The 24,955-nt window shown below is 42.5% G+C and overlaps 1 protein-coding gene across 3 annotated transcripts in view; it reads right to left on the bottom strand.

Annotated features, from left to right (window-relative positions):
* Positions 1-24,955, bottom strand: part of LOC119723812 (nitric oxide synthase, brain-like) — a 160,540-nt gene that overhangs the window by 92,444 nt on the left and 43,141 nt on the right. For all 3 annotated transcript variants that reach the window (XM_038194687.1, XM_038194689.1, XM_038194688.1), the window contains one exon: positions 18,884-19,025. In XM_038194687.1, the coding sequence (XP_038050615.1) occupies positions 18,884-19,025 (142 nt within the window). The remainder of the gene's footprint in view (positions 1-18,883; positions 19,026-24,955) is intronic.

The following is a 24,955-nucleotide window of genomic DNA, read 5'->3' as shown; positions in this document are numbered from 1 at the left end:
CATGACAATGAAAAACGGTCAATAGTCCTGTCGACCATTTTCTGATTTAGGTTCGGCAATTAATGCACCTAGGAATGTTAATGCGTCCTCATGGGATCGAGTCATTGCCTGGGACCCAAATTACCCTCCGCACATTTCGTTCTCAACGTACGACATAGTTTTCGAACTGGCTATTGAAGAGCCGCGCCGAACTCCAATTTCCTTTAAATATCTGCAACTTCTTCAAACGTATTCCATTGTAAAAGTAATGTCCTCCCTCAGAGTTTTTCAGCGCCATTATTTTTTGCTTGCAACTCTTAAGCCCCACCAACTGAATCGCGTGAGCCTGAAGGGGGTCAGGGTCACGCCAGGAATCACACCACGCAATATGCCGAGGTAACACTTTTTCATGTAAAGCATGGTCATCCTCCATCCCCTTGCCCAGCACCACAAAATGCACCACGGACTGCTCACTATGACACTGAAATAAAAAAAAACAGTCTGTATTCAATACTGACCGTTTTGCTGTTTTTCAAAGTTATTTGTGTAAAACTGTAAAACAAAAATCATTGATCGTTATGCTGTAATGAATTTTATTGAACTTATAAAACAGAGAAACCGTATTTATCTTAATACCGTTTGACCGTTTTACAAAACTGTAAAACGACAAAACGGTCAATGGTTTGTTTACTGTTTTTGTTTTGAGGAAATGCAAAACGGTAAAACGAAATAACGGTATGTCCCGGGATTACCATTCCCTTGAGGGTGGTATACGGGGTAGTTTGTGACCCATCAACTCCTGACAGTTTCTCCAGTTTCTGGAACAGTTGGTTCTAGAATGTGCAGCCCTGGTCACAATGAAGGCGTTTAGGGTAACCAAATTGCATAACTTTTTTTTGTCAGCTGCAGTACACCCTGCTTTATTTCTGGTTGTGTACACTTATGCAAACCTTGTGAAGTGATCCATGATCACAATAATGTACTCATATCCCCAGTGCTTCTGCAATTGTCTTATGCTCAGAGATGTCACAGGGTCTGCTTGAAAAAAATGGAACTGGGTCTGCTTGAAAAAAACGGAACCTTATTTTTGTGAAAAAGCCACTCCCACACAAAGTCCCCATTGTCATCTTTCTCTTGTTGTAGGCAAGCCCAGTTCCATTTATGTTTTGCTACTGTGACCAGGGACAACAGGCTCTTCAAGTTTAGATGGAAAATATACTGTTTTTATTCCTCGTCAGTGGCCGCATGGCAGCAAAGCGCAGCCAGCGCTGTCAAACTTTCTTTAAATTAAAAGAGTTTCATAACATATGGGTGTGCTCTCGTTGGTGGCTAACACAAAACTGAACTGAAGAAAGCTAAACCACAGGATGTTGGCCAGTGCCTCACATTCCTGGGCAAACCACACAGGGATTAGGAATAAACAGAGAAGGGTATGGTGATAATGAACAAAGTAACTACTGTAGAAAAGCTAGAGCCTAATGAATAATGAATAGGGTACATGTAGTCAGGCCTCCTGCCTGGAGGTAATTACTTTTCCAGAAACTTGGAATGTGTGGCTGACCCACCCAGGGCTAAAGGACAGATTTTCTCACAATATAACATACTGTACATAAAACAATGAAGATAATAATAATTTCAATACTTGGAAAATGCATGAACATGAAACCAATTCAAAACTTGTGTAAAAGCAATTCCACGTACCGACTAATGGGTTACAAACATTAATAAAACTTTCAAAAGAGATAGGAAAAGTAAAGGTGCCACAAAATATATGGTTGAAATATGCTTCAAATATTTCACCGGTTACACTACTTTGGCCTTTAAGCTGTCAGTTCGTTCAATCACTTTGATTTTTCCATATTCCTAATACTTAATCTGCCTACCCGAATTTCCAACGTAATATTTAACATGAAACATCGGAAACATGCATGGCGATTCCACAACACTGTCAGTGTACATAACCTTTGCACTACACGATGCGTGCGACGAAAACATGGTTGGTACCCGGCATTTTTTTGGTTCACATATATCACTGCGATCGGGAACCACCGATAACTGAAATGAAAGACTTGATTATACTGCGTCCTCTTACGGCTCGAATCAATAGGCGTTCTACTCTGACTACCGGCGGAGCACCAGGCTTGAAAACTTATGACCTCCACTTCCTGTCCTGACCTCTGAACTCCGACCTCTTCTCATAACTGCGGCGGGCGCCAAAAAGGTGTATGCGTTTTGCAGAGAAGATTTTTCCAGTTATTTGACGGAAACAAGAAACATCATGTCTTCAGCAGAAGATGAAAGGTTCAGTAATAAGTCAGAATCTTTTTGTAATGTAGATAAATCCGTTGAGATTACTTGCGATGGTAAGAAATGTGATAATTTTACCGATAATGGTGGGGAGGATAGAACAGTACTACCCCACGGTCGCAAGTCTGATTCACGCCTCCAATCTTTGGGTCGTGATGAAGGAAAAGGCCACACTTCACGCCTTCATTTTATGAGTCGTGATAGTGATCATGAGAGTGTTCCACGCCTCCATTCTAAGGGTCGTGGTCAATATTCAAGAGAGAAAGATATGCTTTCTTTTGATCAAGATCGCTCTGGACGTCGTCATCGAGCCAAGTCGACTAGCTCCTTTCAAAGGCCGAATGACTCTGTTTTTTCAGAACAACAGTTGTCATGTCTGGAAAGTATGCAACAAAAACAGATGTGTTTTTTTCAAAGGTGTGTTACAGGACACCTTGCGAGACATGGGGTCACGTTCCAGATCTAGTTCAAGATCCAGACCCCACAGACGACAAGGGCGCAAAAGGAGATACTCCTCATCATCCTCAAGTGACTCTCCCAGTGATAGTCATTATGGGGCAAGACAACCTTCAGATCTTTCTTCTGCCCCCGATTCCCCAAAGAGTAAGAGGGGTCCAGATCAAGAAGATGTCTTATCGATAAGGGCACAAAACATGAATGATGAAGGAGGAGAAGGGATTGCAGATGATGTGACAAAAATCCCAGGGCGAGACCACCCAAAACCTACTTCGAAGCTAGCTAACCCTCATGAAGAGGTTAAAGGCACCTTGTTCGAGTCAGAAGTACTTGACTGGTGGAAACAACAGAGGACACATGTCCTTGAGCAAAGCAAGAAGGATGCGTTAGTGGAAGGGATAAAGCCAGACCCGTCTATTGACGAATATTTTAAGGCCCCAGATATGCCAAAACCCATCAGGGGGACCATGAAGAAGACCAAGTTTGAAGCTTGGAAGAGTGATAATTCAGTCTGGTCGATCCAGGAGGACATGCTCCGTGCCTCTATTCCGCTCATTAAAGCAGTTGAAAAGATGAAAGATGCACCTGAGGGGTTTCAAGAAGTGAAAACCCTTTTGACGTCTTCGGGCAGTCTTTTAGGGTCAGCAATACAAAGGGTGTCGATTTTCAGACAACGACATGCCGACCCCTTCATTAAGGAAGGGTACCTCAGAGATGTGACTCCTTCAATGGGCTGTATCCTGGGCGATGAGTGGGCCCAGAAAGTCGAAGAGGAGGACAAGCTCAACAAAGTGACACAAAAGGTAGTAAAAGGTCAGCAAAGTACAACGAAACAAAAAATGGCTCCGAAAGATAAAGGCAATACTTTCAGGAAATCTTTCAACTACAATAAAGACAAGTCCGCCTCATACAGTAGTCGGAACAGGAACAACCGTGGGCAATACCATAGGTCCTTCAGTACTGGTGGACATGGGCGATTTGGCCAGAGTTATGATTCTTTTCGTTCTGAATCAAAAGGAAAGGACTACAACCAGACAAAAAAGTTTCAAAAAAACTAGATGTCAAGCCTCCAGACACCAACAGACAACAACAAGAGCCCGATTCGGTAAACTACTATGGGCGTCACTATGCAGGCAGGATAAAAAATTATCTTTCCGAATGGGCAAAGATGACCAACGATGCTTTTATTCTTCAATCTGTAGTAGGTTACCGAATCGAGTGGGTATACCAACCGTGGCAAATAAAAGTGCCAAAACAGTTTCACATGAACAAGAAACAACGACTGTTAACTCAAAAAGAAATAACAAATATGTTGGAAAAAGGAGCAATAAGACAAGTGGAGGATCGACCCGATCAATTCATCTCCACGATCTTTGTCATACCCAAGAAATCTGGGGGATTTCGACCCGTTTTCAATTTGAAACGGCTCAATCGGTTCGTCAAGTCCGAACACTTCAGAATGGAATCAATGAGCATGGTAAAACAGTTGATTCAGAAAGACGATTGGATGGTCTCCATCGATCTAAAGGATGCCTATTTCATGATCCCAATAGGGTCCGAAGACAAGAAATTTCTGAGGTTCGAATGGGAGGACAAAATAATGGAGTTTCAAGTACTCCCATTCGGGTTGAAATCGGCTCCTCGACTATTCACGAAAATGATGAAACCAATCATTTCTCATTTACGACAGAGATCAATGAAAGTGATTATTTATCTAGACGACCTTCTCTTGATGTCTCAGTCCAAAGAAGATTGTCAGTCCCAGAAACAATACATTCTACAGTTGTTCGAGAAACTGGGTCTGTTAGTGAATTGGGAGAAATCTCAATTGATACCATGCCACAAGATGTGTTTTCTAGGACACATGATAGACTCATGCAGTATGACACTGAGTCTCCCGGAGGAAAAGGTAAAACGGTTAGAACTTCTGTGCAAACAAACGTTAAAGAAACCCCAAATAACTGCAGAGGCGTTGGCCAGCATACTGGGGAAGATGAAGGCAACAGCAGAAGATGTAGTTCCAGCACCGATATTTTTCAGGGCGTTACAGACAGATTTAATTCCTATTGTCCAAAAGGACCCTACCTACCAGAGTCTGGTTACCTTGTCAGAAACGAGCATTCAGGAACTTCAGTGGTGGGCTCAATGCCTCCATCAGTGGAACGGGAAACCAGTGAGGTTACCAAATCCAGAAATAACAATAACATCCGATGCATCAACCCAGGGGTGGGGTGCCCACTGTGGGTTGATCGAGACAGGGGGACGGTGGTCTCTAACCGAAAAAGAGCACCACATAAATTATCTGGAATTACTGGCAGCTTTCCTCGCCCTTCAAACCTTTGCAGTGGACAGGAAGAATTGCCATATAATGATGCGTCTAGACAATTCTACAGCAATAGCATACATCAAGCACAAAGGAGGGACCCATACCTCCAGCCTCTCTCACCTAGCGATCAAAATATGGAAATGGTGCATGAAACGGGAGATCATACTTACTGCATACCATGTCCCAGGGATAGACAATTGCATAGCAGATTACCAGTCACGAGTGTTTGTAGACAGGCTGGAGTGGATGTTACATCCCCAGATTTTCACACAGATGTGCCGACATCTACAGTACCATCCAACAATAGACCTTTTTGCCTCCAGACTAAACCATCAGATTCCTCGTTATGTGGCGTGGAAGCCAGATCCAGGGGCAATAGCGGTAGACGCCTTCTCAATGAGTTGGACGAACGAACAAGCATATGCATTTCCGCCCTTTTGTCTCTTGGCACAGGTGTTGAGAAAGGTAGAGATGGACAAAACAACAATTCTGGTAGTAGCGCCAACATGGACAACACAGATATGGTACCCCATGTTACTAGAATTAGCCATAACACAACCAATCCTGCTTCCTCAGTGGGAGGACAGTCTAACTCAACCCCATTCAGGCCAGCCCCACCCATTGAGCAGTTCCCTTCATCTAGCGGCGTGGCTGCTTTGCGGAAACAGTTCACAGCGAAAGGTTTTTCGCAAGAAGTTTCGCAAGTCATGCTCGACAGTTGTAGAGCATCAACTCACAAACAGTATCAATCAGCATGGACAGCTTGGTGTAGCTGGTGTGATAGAAGGGGACTTTGTGATCCAGTTTCAGCACCTATAACTGAAATTGTGGAGTTCTTAGTAACATGTGAGAAGGACAAAGGTTTAACTTACAGATCTCTTGGGGTCTACAGATCGGCTATTTCCCTGTATCACCAACCTATAGAGGGTAGACCGGTAGGGCAGTCAGCTGATGTTTGCAAATTGATGAAAGGTTTTTATAATCGAAATCCACCGAGGCCAAAGTATGCTTTGACTTGGGAGGTGGACCAAGTGTTGCAATACATCAAGAATCTACCACCAAATGACAGTCTGTCGTTGAAGTTGCTTTCTCTCAAATCTGTGTTGCTTTTGGGACTAGTAACACTGGGAAGAGTGTCATCTTTGGTACACATTGACATCAGGGATTTGTGTGTTTCTCAAAGTGGATAGAGGTTCATTCCAACAAAGTTACATAAACAAAACAGGCCAGGTAATAATATTAAGAGTGTGATCATAGAATCATATGAAGAGAAACAGATTTGCCCAGTGTATGCCATCTCGAAATATTTGGCACGAACTAGGGCATTACGAGGTACTGAGACTCAATTGTTTATCAGCCACATGAAACCCCATAAGAAAGTGGTTTCTTCAACGATTAGTCGGTGGATGGTTGAAATGCTTAGCGTAACGGGCATAGATACAGATCGATTTAAGGCACATTCAACAAGAGGTGCAGCAACATCGTGTTCTCACAATTTGGGTGTAGCCTTAAGGGATATTTTAGAAACGGCTGGTTGGGCTTCTAATTCAACATTCAGTCAATTTTACCATAGGCCTACAGCAACCTCAGTGGTTGCAAAGACTGTGCTACGTGGGGTGACTTCAAAGTCGCCTATTGATTCGAGCCGTAAGAGGACGCAGTATAATTAATGATTATGCAAGGGTAATTACCTGAAGTATAATCGTGATTATACAAGTCCTCTGGAGGTGAGAATCAATTCCCACCCAGTAACTCAAGTGAGTGTACTTGTCAGTATCCCAAGCCCTTGATTCTCACCCTCAAATGATTCTCATTTGAGTTTGTTTGTGGATACCAGTAAGATATTCAGTGTATATAATTATGTTTGAGATTTTGTTAACATGTTCTTCCTTTTTTAGGCATGTTTTATCCTTGCTATACCTGTTGGTTATTAAGTGTTTACTTTTGAGTTACAAGTTTTGTAACAATATTAGTAGTTGAGGTTTTACCTCTACATGTATATATTTAACTTACTCTTTGAGTTTGAAGAATTTTACCCACCCTGTAGTTGTTACTAGTGAGTGTTGAGTGACCCTCCCCAAGAACAAGGCCTTATGAGAAGAGGTCGGAGTTCAGAGGTCAGGACAGGAAGTGGAGGTCATAAGTTTTCAAGCCTGGTGCTCCGCCGGTAGTCAGAGTAGAACGCCTATTGATTCTCACCTCCAGAGGACTTGTATAATCACGATTATACTTCAGGTAATTACCCTTGCATAATCATTAATTTTCAGGCTGAATGCCACGTGTGCTTAGCACACAACACGCCCGCACGCGGTGCATGCAGCACGCAAGGCGCCATTCTGTTGTATACTGCGTGAAAGTACTGTACGTACGTTGGCCGCCTCTATCGCATGTATGCTCGGCAACAACTAAGACTTGTTTTTAAGACTACTTTAACGAACAACGTTGTGCCGTGCGTGCACTATCGAGAGTGGTATTAAAAACGAGGTAAAAATCAACACATTTCTACAGTTGCTTCTGCTCTTTTTCCAGGTTTTTTTTACTGGAAAAAACGAATTTTGTGAGATTTAAAAAAAACACCGCAATTCAGGTTTAAACCGTAAAATTGGTATCTCTGTCTGCATTGGGCAGTCCCACCAGAGAATGCCAGCTCTGTCAACAGCAAGGATTCTAACTCATGGATCATGGTGGTTGTGCCTTGCTCTTCCCCTGCTCTCGGTCACCACCCTTTTGCCTTTTATTCCAAATACCTTGCTATTGTATCCTCATGTTGTTTCTACTGAATGGCAGGGGATGCAAGTGAAATTCTGGCACTACAACCAGGTGCTCCGGGTAGGTGGAGCTCGTTAGCCTTGGTCAGCAGTCCTTCTAGGAGAAGCATAACTCCGGGTGGGTAGAACTTGTTAGCCTAGGTCGGCAGTCTGCCTAGGAGAAGGAAAACTCTGATCCAAAACCTGGGTAGGTAGAACCTGTTAGCCTTGTTCGGCAATCTACCAATGCTGTCAGCTGTCGGCGAATAAACTGCCAACCCCCTATCGGTAGGTTTCTATTCACCTATAGGGGAGGGTAGATGGGTACCCAGCAGGACGAAGAATAATACCTGTCCCTTGTTCTTTCATCATTATTTAACCACCTACCAACCTGGAGTCGGCAGACGAATCGGTAATTCACTGGTGAATGGCGACATCTGTAGGAGTGGACTCTGCAATGGTGCCATAGTCACGCCTCTGATCTTCCATCATTGCTCTGCTTCTCCCAACCCAGATTGATGCAAATCTAAATAACATCATGTCTCTTTTTTCTCAAGGTGGAGCTGCCCATCTTGATGCATCGTTGAAGCAACCACAGCTGCTGCCCTGACGATCGAGTTATAAGATTGGGTATTGGCAGTTGTCCTGGTCACTCCACGTGGATAGTGTAGGTGGGAAGGTTCATCGTAGACCTATTGAGAGGTGATGCCTGCGCTAGCAAGGCAGCCCCTTGCCAATAAGTTCCTCTCCTGCCCTGGCATTTCGGGAGCTTGAGCTGGTTCCTCTAGGTTAAATGCGGAATAGGGTGACGCACTCTTGTCGTTTCTGAACGGTCTGATCTCTTGGGTTTATCGTCTGTTGCACTTTTCATGACTTGTGTTTCTAATCCCGTTGATTACTTGTATTGGCTAGTGATCGGTTGTGGAGATGAAGAATTCAACCCAGGTTCTACCGGATCGCGCCATTCAGGCAGGGTTCTTTTTTTGAACATCAGAGGTCTTCATAAAAACCTCAAGGATCTCACAGCTATAGCAGTCAATCTCGTGACGTCATCATCTGTGCTGAATCATTAGTTTCTGCCTTTCATCATGATGCAGAGCTGAAAATTCCTGGGTTTTGTCAGCCTTTGCTAATTCGTCGTGACTCTGCTATCCGTCGACATGGTATGTCTATTCATATCCCTGAAGGTTTCTCGGCTCACAGTAAGACAAATTACGAATGCAGCTGTCACAAATTTGTTGTTGTCCGTTTGTGCGCTAAACTTCAGAATGTTTTAAATCTTCGGTGCGTACAGAAATTCCGATTGTGATGACTCCATTTACGATTGTCTGCTAACTGCCATGGCCGCCGTACAGGAAGATGATCGCAAGGCAGTGTTTGTTTTTGTTGGTGACTTCAATGCCCATCACCAAGAGTGGCTTGTTTCAGTGTCACCGACAGACGCCCATGGACATGCTGCATTAAACTTCACCAGTGTTTCAAGTTGCACGCAGCTAGTCTCTGGTCCAACCCATTGGGGCTGGTACAAGGGCGGATCCAGGGGGGGGGGGCCAAAGGGGGCCATGGCCCCCCCAAAAAAACGAGACCAATTTTTTTTTTTTATGTGACATCGCAATAAAGGCAGGCAATGAGTACACCACCATCTTTTCCTCAAAAAAACATTGGTTAAAGTGGTCAGAAATTGCCTCAGATCGCATCACAGAGCATCTAGAATCCAAAAAAATTGGGGGGGTCCAAATTTTTTTTGGCCCCCCCTAAAATTGTGTTCTGGATCCGCCCTTGGGCTGGTAACTGTCTTGATTTGGTTTTCTCTGATGCACCTGATGCTGTCAATGTCGATGTCAAGGCACCCTTGGGTACATCTGACCACTCTGTCATCAGCGTCCGATTGAACTGCATTATACATGTAGGTGAAAATTAAGGTGACATCATGATGATGTCATCATGCGATTTTATATAGATTTCTTAAGTTTTGAAGATTATCACCATATCTCTCGAACCCAACTTGCTTAATTCAAAAAAAAAATTGTAATGGGTTAGTTAGGTCAAAGATGTATGCACAAAAAAGTGACAATTGTGTGACGTCTGATGACGTCATCAAATATGCGATTTTTCAAAACACATATAAGGGAAGGTCCGATCGTCATGAAATTTGGTGGATACAGTATAGGCCTATACTTTTACATTCGAAGACATGTTGTCATGATAACGTTATCGACTGATTTGTTATGATATAGTTGTTTCTTTTTTTCTAACCCAAATCCCATAGACTTTTTGTACATGTTTTTGGTACTAGGCACTTTTGCGTCATCAGGTGTCAAAGTACAAGTAGTTTTATCTGAAGAATGACCAATTAATTTCTTTCGTATATTACTCTTGAACGAAATAATCAGTGATACATGGTTGTGTATTGTACATCAGAGAGGGTTCGTTCTCCGTGTCCATCGCAGCTCAGTGCCAAAAAGACAAAAAACTTGCGAACAAGACACCTTGAAAACATGTTTGATGCTGGCATTTTGATTTGTACATATCTAACACACACATATGACTGGCATTCGTATAGCCAATCTACAACAGGAAATGATCGTGTAACCTGAGCTGCCGCAAAAGATACAATTGTAACAAGTTTAACAAGGAATGCTTGGGTTTTACGTGGCAATCATCCTTAAATGAACCACTAAAAGGCACCTATTGGTTAAGCCTCGAGGGTTTTCATAGACCACGTTTGCATTTGGAGGTTACGACTGTTTCAGAGTAATGAAAAATCAATATTTCCAATATTTTGTTGTACAATGTATTAAGTTCACATCAACCAGAAGAAAACGTTTGGTTATGCAGAACAGGTTCATTCATAATGTTTTCTTATTTGTCCATCCACTGACTTAAGTTAGATTGAACACATAACTTTCTTGAGCCTCGAGGGTTTTCATAGACCACGTTTGCATTTGGAGGTTGCGACTGTTTTGGAGTAATGAAAAATCCATATTTCCAATATTTTGTTGGGGGGGGGGGTTCTTTTTCGCATGTTTAATTTTCCCACTTTCGGAGAAATACCTCACCTTTGCAATGCCCACCTCACACTCCCACGACAACCGTGCCCGTATGGTTATGAATAGGACATATATATAGTTATTTTAAAATTAGCAAATACCTCAGAATGCTAGAAATTATGACTTGGCACAAAATTTGCATATAATTTACCCGCCATCAAATACCATCATTATTTCCCCAAAACCCAAGTTGGGCGGGACCTCGAACCATAGTTCCAATGGGGGCGCTGTTTAAATCCGACCATCATTAACACTTCATTACATAATGCAATACAAATTAATAGCCCGTAACCCAGCTGGCTCTGTCCGAATTTTTGCACAGGCTGACATCATTACCAGTAAAATTATTTTCAGTTGTCAGAGCAGGGGGGGTGTTTCACATTATTTTTTTATGTATTTCTACGGGGAAAAAAAATAGTCGGAGCTGGGGGGGTTGCACCCCCCTTCCCCTCTCTGCATCCGCGGCTAATGATACTAATAATAATTACCTCTATGCCCGCCTGTCCGAAACAATCTGACACAGAGGCGTAGCCAGCGGGAGTAAGGGGTTTTTTATACACTATTATGCTAGTGTTCATTATCATCGGATTTGAACAACGACCCCATTGGAAGAATGGTACCACCCCCCCCCCCCCCCCCCCACACACTTTTGGATTTTACGGAGAGCCCAAGTTTCGGAGAAAAAAAACCTGTCTTCATTTAGCACTGATTTGCTGATTAAAAACAAATCCTGGCAGGCCTGAACCCCCCCCCCCCCTTAAAAGACTTCCTGGATCCGCCCCTGATTAAAAAAAAAATGACAGTAAAAAACGTATTGTTGTTTTCCATTTGAGATTTGTTTGTATTTTGTGAGCGCAACGATAATTAAGCCTGTGCAAACAATAAAGCCAAAAAAAAATCTCTGATTTCTAGTATGCGTGCGCATCGCTGTAGCCATGCGCATCGGCAAAATTAACAAAACAATTTTCAATATAAGATGATGTCTCAAACCGCCAAACTCACTGGTTTGACTGGAATCCTGCTGCTGCACAATTTTAACGTGTTATTAGATGGGGTTACGATCGAGTATGATGTGGCCTCTCTGGACTCCCATATATATTTTCAGCCGACATTTGAAGAAAAAAAAGTAAAAAAAAAAAAAGTCGCGTCGCCCCACCACTTTTGGGGCAAGCTCCATACCAGAAACCGGAGACTTTTTTAGGGGGGCCTAAGACATAAACATAAACAAACATTTGTATATATCTTTTACTACATACTGTATTAGTATAATACTTCAATATCTAATATATTATAAACCTTTTCGTATCTGAAAAAAAATTGCCAGTTTTGCTATTGTGAGTTTCCTTGCGTTATGCATAAACATAATGCTAAGGATCATCCTAGCTAACTAGCGTCCCACTACGGAAGTATTGTCGATGTTACAATTTCAAAGTTCACCACAAAAATCACGCAAAATACTCGACAAAAATACCTTTCAAAGCACCTACTGGCATTTCCACATGTCAAAGACTAAGTAATGGGGCTTCCATGATACTCACAAATATTTTTTGGGTTGAAAATCCGTGAAATTCAACCACTATTGCACAGACATCATACAGTGATCATTCAAAAACGTTATGGCTTTTATCTTCTAACGCATTGTCTATGGGGCAATTCCACACCAAAGTGGACATGACACCAAAAAATTCAAATACATGTGACTTAAACAAATTTGGTATCAAATGAAAGCTAAAAGTCTATATTTTCAAGATTTGAAGTCGGAATTTTATTTTTTATACATTTCAGTACCAAAAAATAGGATTATGTAATAATCCTGTTTTAATCCTAAAAATGTGATTAATAGTGATATGAAAGTATTCTACCAAAACACACACAAAAATATGTACTAAAGCCATCAGTTTCTGTCATGAGAAAGTATTGGTCTTGAAAAACCGACTAAAACTTGTTTTTAACATTTTGCGTAATTTGCTTCGCTTCAGTGACTTCTAATATTTCAGCCTTCGAAAATGTCCTTCCGTTACCGAAAATATACATATTTTTAATTTATTTTTAAAACTTGCAGTATGAATGCATTGAAAGTTATTGTGCAAAGCAAGTTTAGGTAGGCCTTCAATATGACATTATAACCGACACTGCTTTTCTTCTCGTTTTTTAATTACAATTAATTAAATCACGTCCTTCCGTTACCAAATTGGTAACGGAAGGACGGTAACGGAAGGACAAATCGTATTTTTATCAAATGTTATGACATTTGCGCTCATGTTTGAAAAATGAAAATCACTGCAAATACATGCATGTATAATGAGCAAAAAATGAAAGGACATTCATGTGACCCACCTTCACAAAAGCGGGATAAGCAGGGCAAGGTGTTTATAACAAAGGAAGGCACAGGCATGTACAACATGTACAATGTACATGTACATATATGCCAGTGTTGTAGTCGAGGCCACAACCTCCGAGGCCGAGGCCAAGGCCGAGGCCACAACCTCCGAGGCCAAGGCCGAGGCCGAGGCCACAACCGCGAGGCCAAGGCCAAGGCCGAGGCCACCACCTCCGAGGCCAAGGCCGAGGCCGAGGCCAGCTATCAAAACACGTAATAAATATAAATCACTAAAACAAGGCTAAGATTATGTTGGAGTTTTAACATCTTTTTAGTTGAATTCACTGAGTTTTGGAGTGCCTGGCTTACAAATTTACAGTTTGCAATGGGTTTCCTCTTGTAGAGAGTCCGGCGAATTTTATTTTTTAAAGAAAGAAATTTCAAGTTTTGTATCACTGAAAGCAAATTACACAACAAAATCAATGGCGTTTGAATCAGGCTCATAGGTGTTTGCCCTTTGGAGATACAACAATTTAAATGGCCAAATTTTGAGTTTCTATTCTGTAAGATTTACATCATTTACTTTTAGCATGTTTTATAAATCTTATTTTCAAAACCTATCAAAATGCTTAATATCATAGGAATCCCCATTAAATAAACAACAACTTGATTTTTGAATCAGGTTTTTACCACTCATAACCAAAAAGTTATGACCACGACCCCCGACCTTCGCACTGTCCTGGCGCGCGCCGAGCAAACACCGCGATGCGACCAGACAATGCCAGACGGCCCGCCGTTACGCACGGGCAAAGCATAGTTCCAATCCCGCTCCACACAACGGGATAAGTGTCCACGCATTATCACTGTTAATACCGCGGTACCAGACAAAGTCTGGCAATGGCCAATCCCGCTCCAAACAACACGGCAACACGGACCATGCGTGCATGATATCACTCAGTTCATCAAAATGACCATGAATTCTCGGATCATCCGATTTGAATCCAATGGCTTCGAAGAATGTTAAGATCATGGCAAGAGGTAGGGAGTCCACAGGTTTTGGCCGTATATCTGTAACCACGCAAAATTAGTCAATATCAAACCGTGCTTATACATGTAATAAGTATCAACATGGCTCTAAAATACAAAAAGTATCCTGGTACCACGAGGAATACTGAATCGTATTATTAACACATTCATTCAGAACTTTGCATTCATTTGGATGGAAAAACGAATTCCGAAATCGCGCTTTCCATATCGACCATTTGCGCCAAACATTACCGTGTGAGCCGGAACTTTCATTTAAATCACCGTGTAAAAATAAAATCCACTTGATAAATCGTAATTGTTTTTATCATATCTTTATGAAAACAAATGGTACGGACTAGTACACTCGATCGTACCCAGAAAGTTCAGACTTTTACTGAAACAGTGGCCTATAAAAAGAAATGATCAAGCTTGCCGCACCTTGCCGAAATTCATTTTTAAAGGTCGGGGTACAGAGGCGAAACGTGAAAATTTTGTACAACACTGCAACCAGACTAGTCTACTACCAAATGTTATTGTACGCAAATGGGATTGGTGCCAGACTTATGTAGTCTGGCACGCGGTAACAGTAATAACGCTTGCACGCACGTGGAAAGCTGAAGCGCAGGCTAGGCGAAGATGCTACGTACGTGGGTACGTTCAATGCAACCATTTCCAGTTCATTTGTGCGTACATTGTATATGCGTTCGTTTCACGGAACCCACTGCGGCAGAATCTCGAGGGTTTGATACGGTAAAAAATTGAAATTAATTAGAATAGAAAACACATCAAAATGGGCGGCCTCGAGCCGGCCTCGACCGATTCGCCGAGGCCGGAAGGCTCCGAGGCCGAGGCCAAGGCCGAGGCCTTGCACCTCCGAGGCCAAGGCCGAGTCCGAGGCCATGAAAATCGGCCTCGAGGCCGGCCTCGAGGCCGAGGCCGGCCTCGAGACCTCCAACACTGATATATGCTGATGTACCAGTACTTGTACATGTATGGAGTTGTTGCAGAAAATCAAATCATAAAGTTGCTGCCATCAGCATTCATGGACAATAGAGAAAGATACGAATTCTGTGAAGCCATTCCAGAAGCAAATTAAGTCAAAAATGAGATGGCAGAAAGTACCGGTACTTTGGGGCACTTTCATTCAATTTACATGTGTAAGACATGTGAGGTGCAATCTTTGAAAATTATGCCCAAGTTAACAATTTCAGTTTGGATGTTTATAAATTAATTGTTACTACTCTAAATCATTGTAATTTGATTTCAAACATTGATTTTAGAGTTCAATTAAAGCAACACCTAACTGAAGCCATCAGTACTACCGGTAGATGTTTTTACCTTAAATGTACATGTAGGCTGGTTGCCCCCCCCCCCCCCACCCTTTAGGTAAACCACTGAACCTACCGGTATTATTATTAAAAGTTGTTGGTGAACATGTAACCAATATACTCAAGAGTTGAAATACTGTGTATTTAAACTTTTAAGGATTGAGGTGATGGGTTTGAAGTCCATTTCTGTAGTTGTCTTGTGTTCGTGAATTATGTGTTTTGGGTTGTTTTCGTTTTTCTTTTGTTATCATTAATTAGCAGGCTTCTATCTTTATCTCAATAGTTTCTTGGGTATAATTATTTATGCCAGGTCTGCATATTGTTGATTTCACATTCAGTTACACATTTCAGCAATTTGTTTCACTTGTATAATTAGTGTAAATTCACATTTTGTTCATGCTGTAATTGAATAAATCTTTTGTCCTTCCGTTACCGTCCTTCCGTTACCAAATCATAATCTGCTTAAAACTTTGTAATTATATTACCGAAACACTTAAAGTCAAATGAAAGGCGGTATAGTATAGATAAAGCTTCAGGGATTCCATTTCTTACCTTTAAAATATAATTGCCCCATAAAATTCAGAGTTTACGCAAAACGCGAGTAAGTTGAAAAACCCTTGTCCGTTTTACCGTCCTTCCGTTACCGACCTCATTAATATTCATAATTCAAAAACGGGAGGCATTCTTTCCCCCTCAAAAGTGTGGAAAATGAAAGTAGCATTATAGCAATACAATTGTGACATTTGTTTGCTGTAACTATGAACAGTGTCTGTGATACACACATTTGAAATTTTGTTTAATGAGTGAAAACGTCCTTCCGTTACCGTGGAATTGCCCTATGGTAGTATGGACGTACATCATGTACACATACAAACACGTACGTGAAGCAGGGGCCGGGACACGAACACGACCAGTGCCGAAAAACAAACTCCGCATGCAGATCGGGGGACGCGCCTACGACTGTATTCTTGTACCGCGCCTTGTCGTGAAACAAGGGTCGAGTCGAGTCGAGTCATTAGGTCAAGAAGGTCGAGTCGAGTCACAGTGTGTAGTCTAGTCGAGTGGAGTCATTTAGCTCGAGCGAGTCAATTCCAGTCACGAATATTTGAACACTATACAACAAATAAAGACGAGAGAAAGTCAATTGTATTCACTTAGTGAAACTTCTGTCTTATAGGCTATTTGAAATGACTTCGGAACTAGTATTGTTTTCCTTTGATAAAAGGTCATGACCCACAAAACATGAAATCCAGGATTTGTTTAATTTATTTTTGAGGTCTTAGGAGCCAGCAGCTAGAAGACAAAAAATACAAAAGCAAAACAAAACAAAAACTAGAGATCTATGTCTGTTTGCAACAGAACATAGGGCTTTTCTGCATTATGATTTTTGTTATCAATAATACGTCCCTGACTATACATGAACATAAAATCTGTCAAAGTTAGCCGAAAATCGGCTAAAACGGTCACTGTGGACAGGATTTGACCTCGCAACACGTGCGCTGCGGGCTGACTGACATACGATGTATGTGCGTATGTACTACGTACGTGCATGTGCTATACACATTGTGGAAGTCCTGTACAATATTTTAAAGCTCTCTACCGCAACTTGCGCAAGGGTATTTTTTGCCGACGTCGCGTCAACTGTGTGAACAATTTGACAAGCTGGGAACTTGGCACTGTTGAGGCAAATGTTTACGCTATCATTTAATGGGCAATTCAAGATTATATCTGTACGGATTGATTTGTTAGAAATTTTTGAAAAAGGAAAGGTCTTTTCAACGGAACTTCCGGTCTGATGTAGTCATACGCCTATAACTTCGCACAAGTATTAAGTGGGTCAAGGTCATCATATACACTAATATTTAGGCGATTCTGAAAAACTTCGCCACAGACATCTATTCAAAATACATTTTTGAAAATTTTCAACCTGTCGCTAGAGGGCACTCGAAGATTGCATGACGTCATCGGTAGATGATTTGAAAAATACTATCAGCCAAGAGACTAACACCGTTAAAAGCAAGTTCATATCTATTACCATTTTCAAATAATAAGCCACTTCCGGTTTTAGCCTTTTTCGTCCGGAAGCAAGGGTCACGTGATTTCACGCACACTGAATGAAATAAAGACCTCAACCTACTCTACCACTCGCCGGCAACAGAATGCTGCGGACGCGTACGGTTGATTTCTTATGCATTTTTAAATATTAAAAGTGTCACAATTTACTTGCCCATAAATAAACACCGGATGACGCCATCATGACGTCATCATTACACAATGTTGTTTGAATTAGGGTCTTTGCTTGGACAAAGATTGGTGTAAATGACTTACTGGCGAAGAGTCAAAAATGCCCTTTGAAAATCGACAACTTTTTTTAAATTTCTGTGTACAAAGTCTATGGGAAAATTTAAATATTCAAAAATCTATAATAAATTAGTCGATGACGTCATGATAACGTCGCTCGTCCGCATACATCTATGCTGTATGGACTATGCCTATGCAAGCTTTGAACGATATGCAACAAAGTTTAATGGCAAAAGTGGCGTGTAGAATAAACATTTACAAAGTCTATGGGCTTTTGGGGAAAAAGAAGAGGAAGAAGAAGAAAGAAAAAAAATCAGAACAAAAAGAAAGGCTTTTCCGCAACAATGCGGAAAAGCCAAACAACGGCGTTGCTGTTGAAACCCCTCAGCCAGAGTCAAGTTATCATCCGGAAACCATTAACCTTTTAACTCAACATGGTGACCTTGACCTTTAACCCCAGAACCAATCCAACATGCCTGTACCAATGGGCAACCCGGGCCTACCGAACTTAGACATCAACATTTCATTTCTAACTCAAGTTATTGTCCGGAAACCATTTACCTTTAACTCACCATGGTGACCTTGACCTTTGACCCCAAAACCAATCCTTACTTGTTTACTCCCAAGGACAACCCCCTACCTAAGTTAGACACCAAAATCTCATTTCTAACTCAAGTTATTATCCGGAAACAATTTACCTTTAACTCACCACCGTGACCTTGACCGTTGACCTTTTGACCCCAAAACCAATCCCAACTTGACTACTCCTAAGGGCAACCCCCAGCCTCGTGCCCCGTGGGTACGATCTTGCAGCGCCATGTTGTTTCCCATCATGCCTTGCGCGATCGTAACCCCTTGAATTGTGTAATTTAAATGTACCAAAATATGGTACATTATAATTAGGGCTGCAGTTTATCCGTTTTACATGCCGAAGCCATATTTAAAATGTTAAAAGTTGTGATTTTGAAAAATCAATACTTTCAAACACAACGGCCAAAATGAAAAGCAAATAAACATTGGTCATTATTCCTTGCCAACCCTACCTTTGTAAATTCCACACTAGCTGGATCCCCTATCACCGATCCATCAGGCTGCTGGTAGCCAGCATACTTGATCAAGAGGATGTTCCAGACACGGAAATCGTGCTGACCATCCGTGCGTTGAGGAAAAACAGTGATAGCAGACCTGTTAAAACATTAACGATTACAAGACAAAACAAAAAATACACAATTAAAGGCATTGACAGTGATCTTGACACTTAACAATTCAATGACAACAATGTGAACAAGAACTGAGAAAAATAATAAGGTAAATATCTCATTAAAAAATATCTAAAATACTGAAAAGGTATAGTTATAATGTGCACCATTGCAGGGAACAATACAAAAGGTCTGAAGCAGGTTATTGAAAAAACTATAACCTGTCGAAATTTCTGCTCAATAGATGTCACACTTTTTGAGAAAACTGTTCAAATGTAACGGGATTATACACTTACCACCAACTGTATTTTCTTATGTGTACTTTATAGTAATGACATAGGGCTTGAATTGGGCATGCTGGGATATAATCAAAGATGGCAGATATTATTAGGCCAAATAAAAAAAAAACATGTTTAGCGTTCCGCCTTTCATTTTTTAAGATGGCTGCCAGGTGGTTTCTTTTAATAGCCGCCATTGGACTCGGGAAATGACATACCAGCTTTATATGGGCTAGATGCAACAGACAAAAGGGCCAAAATGATGTCACTGTTTAAACTTTGTAATTTTTTTCTGTTTAAAAAAAAATAAAAGAGGCGGCGACCTCCAAAAGGAAGTGGGAGGGGACGCTAAACATGTTTGTTTGTTTTTTATCTGGCCTTATGATGTTTATGTGATTTCTAATCAGTCTAAATCAGAACCGAATAACCAGCTGATCATTTTCTTCTTAATCCAAATTCGCCCTATAGGCCTAGTTTGAACCTCGACTATTATAACTTGTAATCAAAAAAGTTACAAAAATGGCGTTGTCGGCAGGATTATGCCAACATTCGGGTGATTGAAATGAATCATTTCTGAGCTTCAGAAATCCAACGTGATCACGCTGTCGCTGTGCTGGTGAAGGGCGTGAGTAAACAAATGCTGCAAAAGATATAGCGGTAGAAAATATAACCTGAACTTATCCTTGATCCCTTCTTGTGTTCTATAAATCTGGTATTGCTGTGTGTAAAATTGTTGCTACACCAAGGACTGGTGAACTTTGAACAGTTGAACTTATGAGTTTTGTCTGAACATCACAACCTAGTCTGCTACTGCTAGTATATCAATTCTTATGTCAGGCTAATACAAAATGAAAATGGATCGAGCAATATAATTACATTGATTCACATCAGAGTATATTAATCAGATGTGTATGTTGAATCATATCGACAACGCAGAACTGAAAACAAAACAGGACAGGATCAAAACTCTCTGCACGCTTCCTCAAATGAAGGTACCAGTGGATGATCACCCCCATCAGTTGCGGTTATGCCAGCGCAGTCCGATCTGGGGCAAATCCTTCAGAAACTGGAGGAACTACGCAGAACTGAGACAGAAGCAACTAAGACACCGGTTGCATCTATTCTTGTGGACCAGAGTTACCGGACTTCCACAAATTATCGTCAGATGATGACATCATGTGCTATCTGCCTTTGAGAGGATGGCTAAAGCAGGGAAAAAACCTGAGGAGGACTGGCCGCACCTGATCGAGCCATACCTAACTGGCGAGGCGCAAAAGGCGTTCTACGCCCTGAAAGAGGATAAGAGGGACTTTCAAAAGATCGTCGACATTATCTTTTGCCATTACTAGCTGACCCCTGAGGTCTACCAGGTCAAATTTAGAGCTGCAACAAAGGATCCTCAAGAAACGTTCAAAGAATTTGCAACGAGACTTGAGTTGTACTTCGATGGTTGAAATCCAGGGAGAAGACAACCGTGACTGCAGACATCAAGAGGATATTCGAACTCCTTCAGATCGACCAATTCAATCAGAAATGACAATTTCCGCCTGATATAGCCCGTAAAAAACTCTTGGCAGTAGTGCTGACGAACATGCATTAAAATGCTGCATGGAAGCCACCAACACCAGCTTCCCCCAAGGCAATCGTCGACGCCTCAACCAAGCGGTACAGATTGATGACCAACCCTAAACCCGACAACATCAACCCAGTGCCCCCTGCCCCCCCCAAAAAAAGCGGCACCCCCACAGCGCCAAGAAGAACGGAAGGATTTGAGTTGATATGCTACAAGTGCAGTCACCTGGGCTGAAAGGCTGAGCAGAGGCTAAGCAAGCCAAGCCTGCGAACACTCCGAAACCTCTGGACAGTACAATGGTGAGTTTCAGCTACCTCCCTCATGCAGTGAAGAACAAAGCAACGAAAGAGCTTTGATAGACCCAGGTTGGTCAATTCCACTTGTCAGTCGAGGCTTAATTGTGTCACTCCCTGAGCTTGAACACTGCTGTGGAACCAACCATCGGTCCACTGGTCAGTGTATTGGAACTGAATTCCACACAACCGGTTCTTACACTGGAATTGTGGGAGTAGCAGGCACAGACATTCCCATCGTTCTCCATCAAGTAGATGAGTTTCCAGCCCCACTTCTCCTCGGGATAGACTTTGCAATGCTGTCCAAACGTGGAATGGACTTCAGCAGTTAAGTCATACTGGTTGCAGCCTGAGGGTGATGGATGCAACGTGTCTGAAGTGGCCGCTCTTTGGTCTATCATATTATCAAGATTCCCCAACTTGTGATCATGTAGAAGATAATGGTATCCCTAATGCAGAAAATCACTGCGTCGTTCATCCAGTCTTCAGCACAGATAACAACTTTCCCCTGACGTTCTCATTACAAAGCCTGGTTGAACCAATGTCGCCATACACCACATCAACACTGGCGATTCCCCACCTGTTCGCAACCCGGTCTATCGTCTGTCTCCTGACCAATCTCAGTTACTGCAGAAGCAGCTCGATGAGATGTTGGCAGATGGCCAGATTGAACCCTCATCTTCACATGGTCATCTCCTGTAGTGACGGTACCGAAGAAGACAAAGGGCGAGTACCGTTTGTGTATTGACTTCAGAGAACTGAATAACATCACCAAACAGGACACCTAGCTACCCAATGCCGACAGTGGACAGCATCCTCAAATCACTTCACGGAGCCACAGTTTTCAGTTCTTTGGACTTGAAAAGCGATTACCATCAAATGGTTCTGAATGAAGCCGACAAGGAGAAGACCGCCTTTGCATGTGAAGAAGGACTTTTTCAGTTGACAGTCCTGTCTTTTGTACGTGTAGTCAATGGACCTGCCAGTTTCCAGCGGCTTATGGAGATTTTACTGCGTTGTCTGATCTGTAGGATACGCTATGTGTATCTGGGCGATATTGTCATATACTCTGAGTCACTCAGCCAACAGATGACAGATCTTCGTCAAATCTTACAGCGACTACAATAGTCTGGTCTGAAAGTCAACAGGCAGAAATGTGTGTTTGGAACGACTTCCAGGAAGTACCTTGGTCATGTCGTTGCTAGTGATGGCTTGCACACAGATCCACACAAGGAGGAGGCCATAGTTACCCAGCTGCAGACAACCTGAAGTGCCTTGAGAGATTCCTGGGCATGGTGACATGGTACGCCAATATCATACCAAATCGCTGACGTGGCTGCACCACTTAACCAACTGCAGCATAAGGTTGAGTGGGACCGGACAGATGAGTGTGACATCTTTCATGCAGATGAAGTCTATCCTCGCTTCCGAATCAGTGCTAGCCTACCCAGACCTGTCGAGACCCCTGGTCGTCCATCCTGATGCCAGTGACTCTGGTCTGGGGGCTGTCCCCCTGCAGGAGATTGACAGGAACTTACGCGCCATCATTTATGTGAGCCAATCCCGAATGGTCCTGAATGCAATTACAGCACTATGGAGAAAGAATGCTTAGCGGTGGCGAGTCTACCTCGAGGGGAGCCATTTCCAAGTTGTCATTTATCATCAGGCCCTCACTTGGCTCTTCAAGAAGGCTTGACTTACTGGCAAGTTCACATGCTGGGTGCTGAGGTTACAGGCATGCTCCTTCGATGTAACCTACTGTCCTGGTGTAATCCATCTGGTCCACGACGCCTGTCTCGATTTGTCGTACGAAGGCCTTAACCACAAGCCACAGCTGACACATCAATAGCCGACACATCACAATCTGGCCCTACCATGATGATTGACCCCTCACACAATGACAGCAAGAGCAAAATGAGACATGCTGCTCCACGGTGTGAGTGCCCACAGACAAAACTAATTGACTGGATCCAATGTGACGGCTGTGATAAATGGTTTCACATGCTGTGCGTCCAAGTCCGGAAGAAAGAAGCTCAAAAGATGCCTATACATTTGGGCGTCCTCAGTGCAAGAAGCAGCGCTGGCAGACAAGAGATGGAATGGCAGACTACGTCGCATACACCACATGCAGAAGCTGACCAGTGTGATGAGCCTGTGCATGCATGACAAAACACAACTACAGACGGAGAAGGAAGAGATCCCACCTTGGCCAATGTGCCGTCTGGTTCGCCCGTCTACCGCCAGCAGAACGATGAACAAATTCTTCATCACTATCATCAGGGGAAATGAAATTTCGGTAGTGCCCAAATCCCTACAACGAGCTATACTGCAGGCATGCCACTGCAAACCATTGCTGGTCATTTGGGAAGACATTGCAATGCATCAACAGTTTACAGTTCTGGTGGAGTGGAGTTGCTAATGATGTTCAAAGCTTTGTTCAAGCATGCCAGCCCTGTCGGGAAACAAAGCCAGTTTTTTGGAAGCCTGCTGATTTCATGTTGTCGACCAATTAACTCAGAGAGTCCTTGGGAAGTTCTTGGTGTTGAGTTGATGGTGCCTCTTCCCCAAAGCTATGCCTGACATGGATATGTCCTTGTTGCAGCCGAGCACTATTCAAAGTGGGTTGAGGCAATCCCCATTCACAGAGCTACTGGAAAGGAGATTGCCAGCGTACTTGTGAGACAGCTGTTGTTTGTATGGCGAACCAAAGAAATTGCTTTCAGATAATGGTGCACAGTTCACCTGTTGGGCAATGGAAGCTTTATGCACTGAGTGGGGAGTCCAACAGACTTTTATTTCACCCTACTATCCCCAAAGCAACTGTGGGTGGAACAAGTACATCGCAAACTCAAAGGCATCCGCGCATTCGTGGGTGATGACCATCGCTCATGGGATGTCCATCTGGCAGAGTTCACGTTCATGATGAATTCTGCTCACCACGAGACGATCAGGGTCGAACCCTCTTTGCTCATGTTAGGTAGGAAGATGACAACTCCACTTATTAACAAGTGGAACACACCGACCCAGGCCGACACCGCCACAACTGAAGCAGTGCTCAAGACGCGTGGAAGCATGCATACATGTACATCGTGCCCATGCCAAATGCAAAAAAAACCCACTATGACAAGCACCGACGACCTCCAGACATCACTGAGACATGTGATTGGTCCGCAACCACCCAAAATCGAGTGACATAGAATTATTAGATATAGCTTTAACACAAGAGTAATTTTGGGTATATTGTGACATTGAAAATGTATTTGTAATTGTAGGATGCCCTGCCCTGTCCATATTTTGTAGCAGTCATGATAGCATTCACATAGCATTCATCATACATGTAGCATGCAATATAGCATTCACATAGCATTCATTCACATAGCATGCAATAGCATGCACATGCTATCCCATAGCATTCCAGTTGCATGCTATGAAAGCATTCCTAATGGTTAAATAATTCGGCTTCCTGACATGCTATCGGACTGCTATCGGACTGCTATACCTCAATGAATGCTATATGAGAATGCTATTGGAGATAGCATTCATTCATAGCATTCACATGCTATGCAGCATGCTATGAAAACTGCTATTGGACAGCAGTCATGTTCGGTAAGGGGTATACATATACCACAGTCCTATCTAGCGCAGGGGGAGTGAAACGGCATTACACACTTGCCCTGTGCTTCCACTTTCTGTGTACTTTATAATAACGTAGGCTTAAATGGGGCATGCTGTGATACAATCAAAGATGGCAGATATTATTCAACCTATTTTC

This window comes from Patiria miniata, unplaced genomic scaffold (assembly GCF_015706575.1).
Source record: "Patiria miniata isolate m_02_andy unplaced genomic scaffold, ASM1570657v1 HiC_scaffold_17, whole genome shotgun sequence".
In the NCBI taxonomy this organism is placed as follows: Eukaryota; Metazoa; Echinodermata; class Asteroidea; order Valvatida; family Asterinidae; genus Patiria; species Patiria miniata.
The sequence above is the reverse complement of the archived record's forward strand: the minus strand, read 5'-3'. Positions and strand labels throughout refer to the sequence as shown.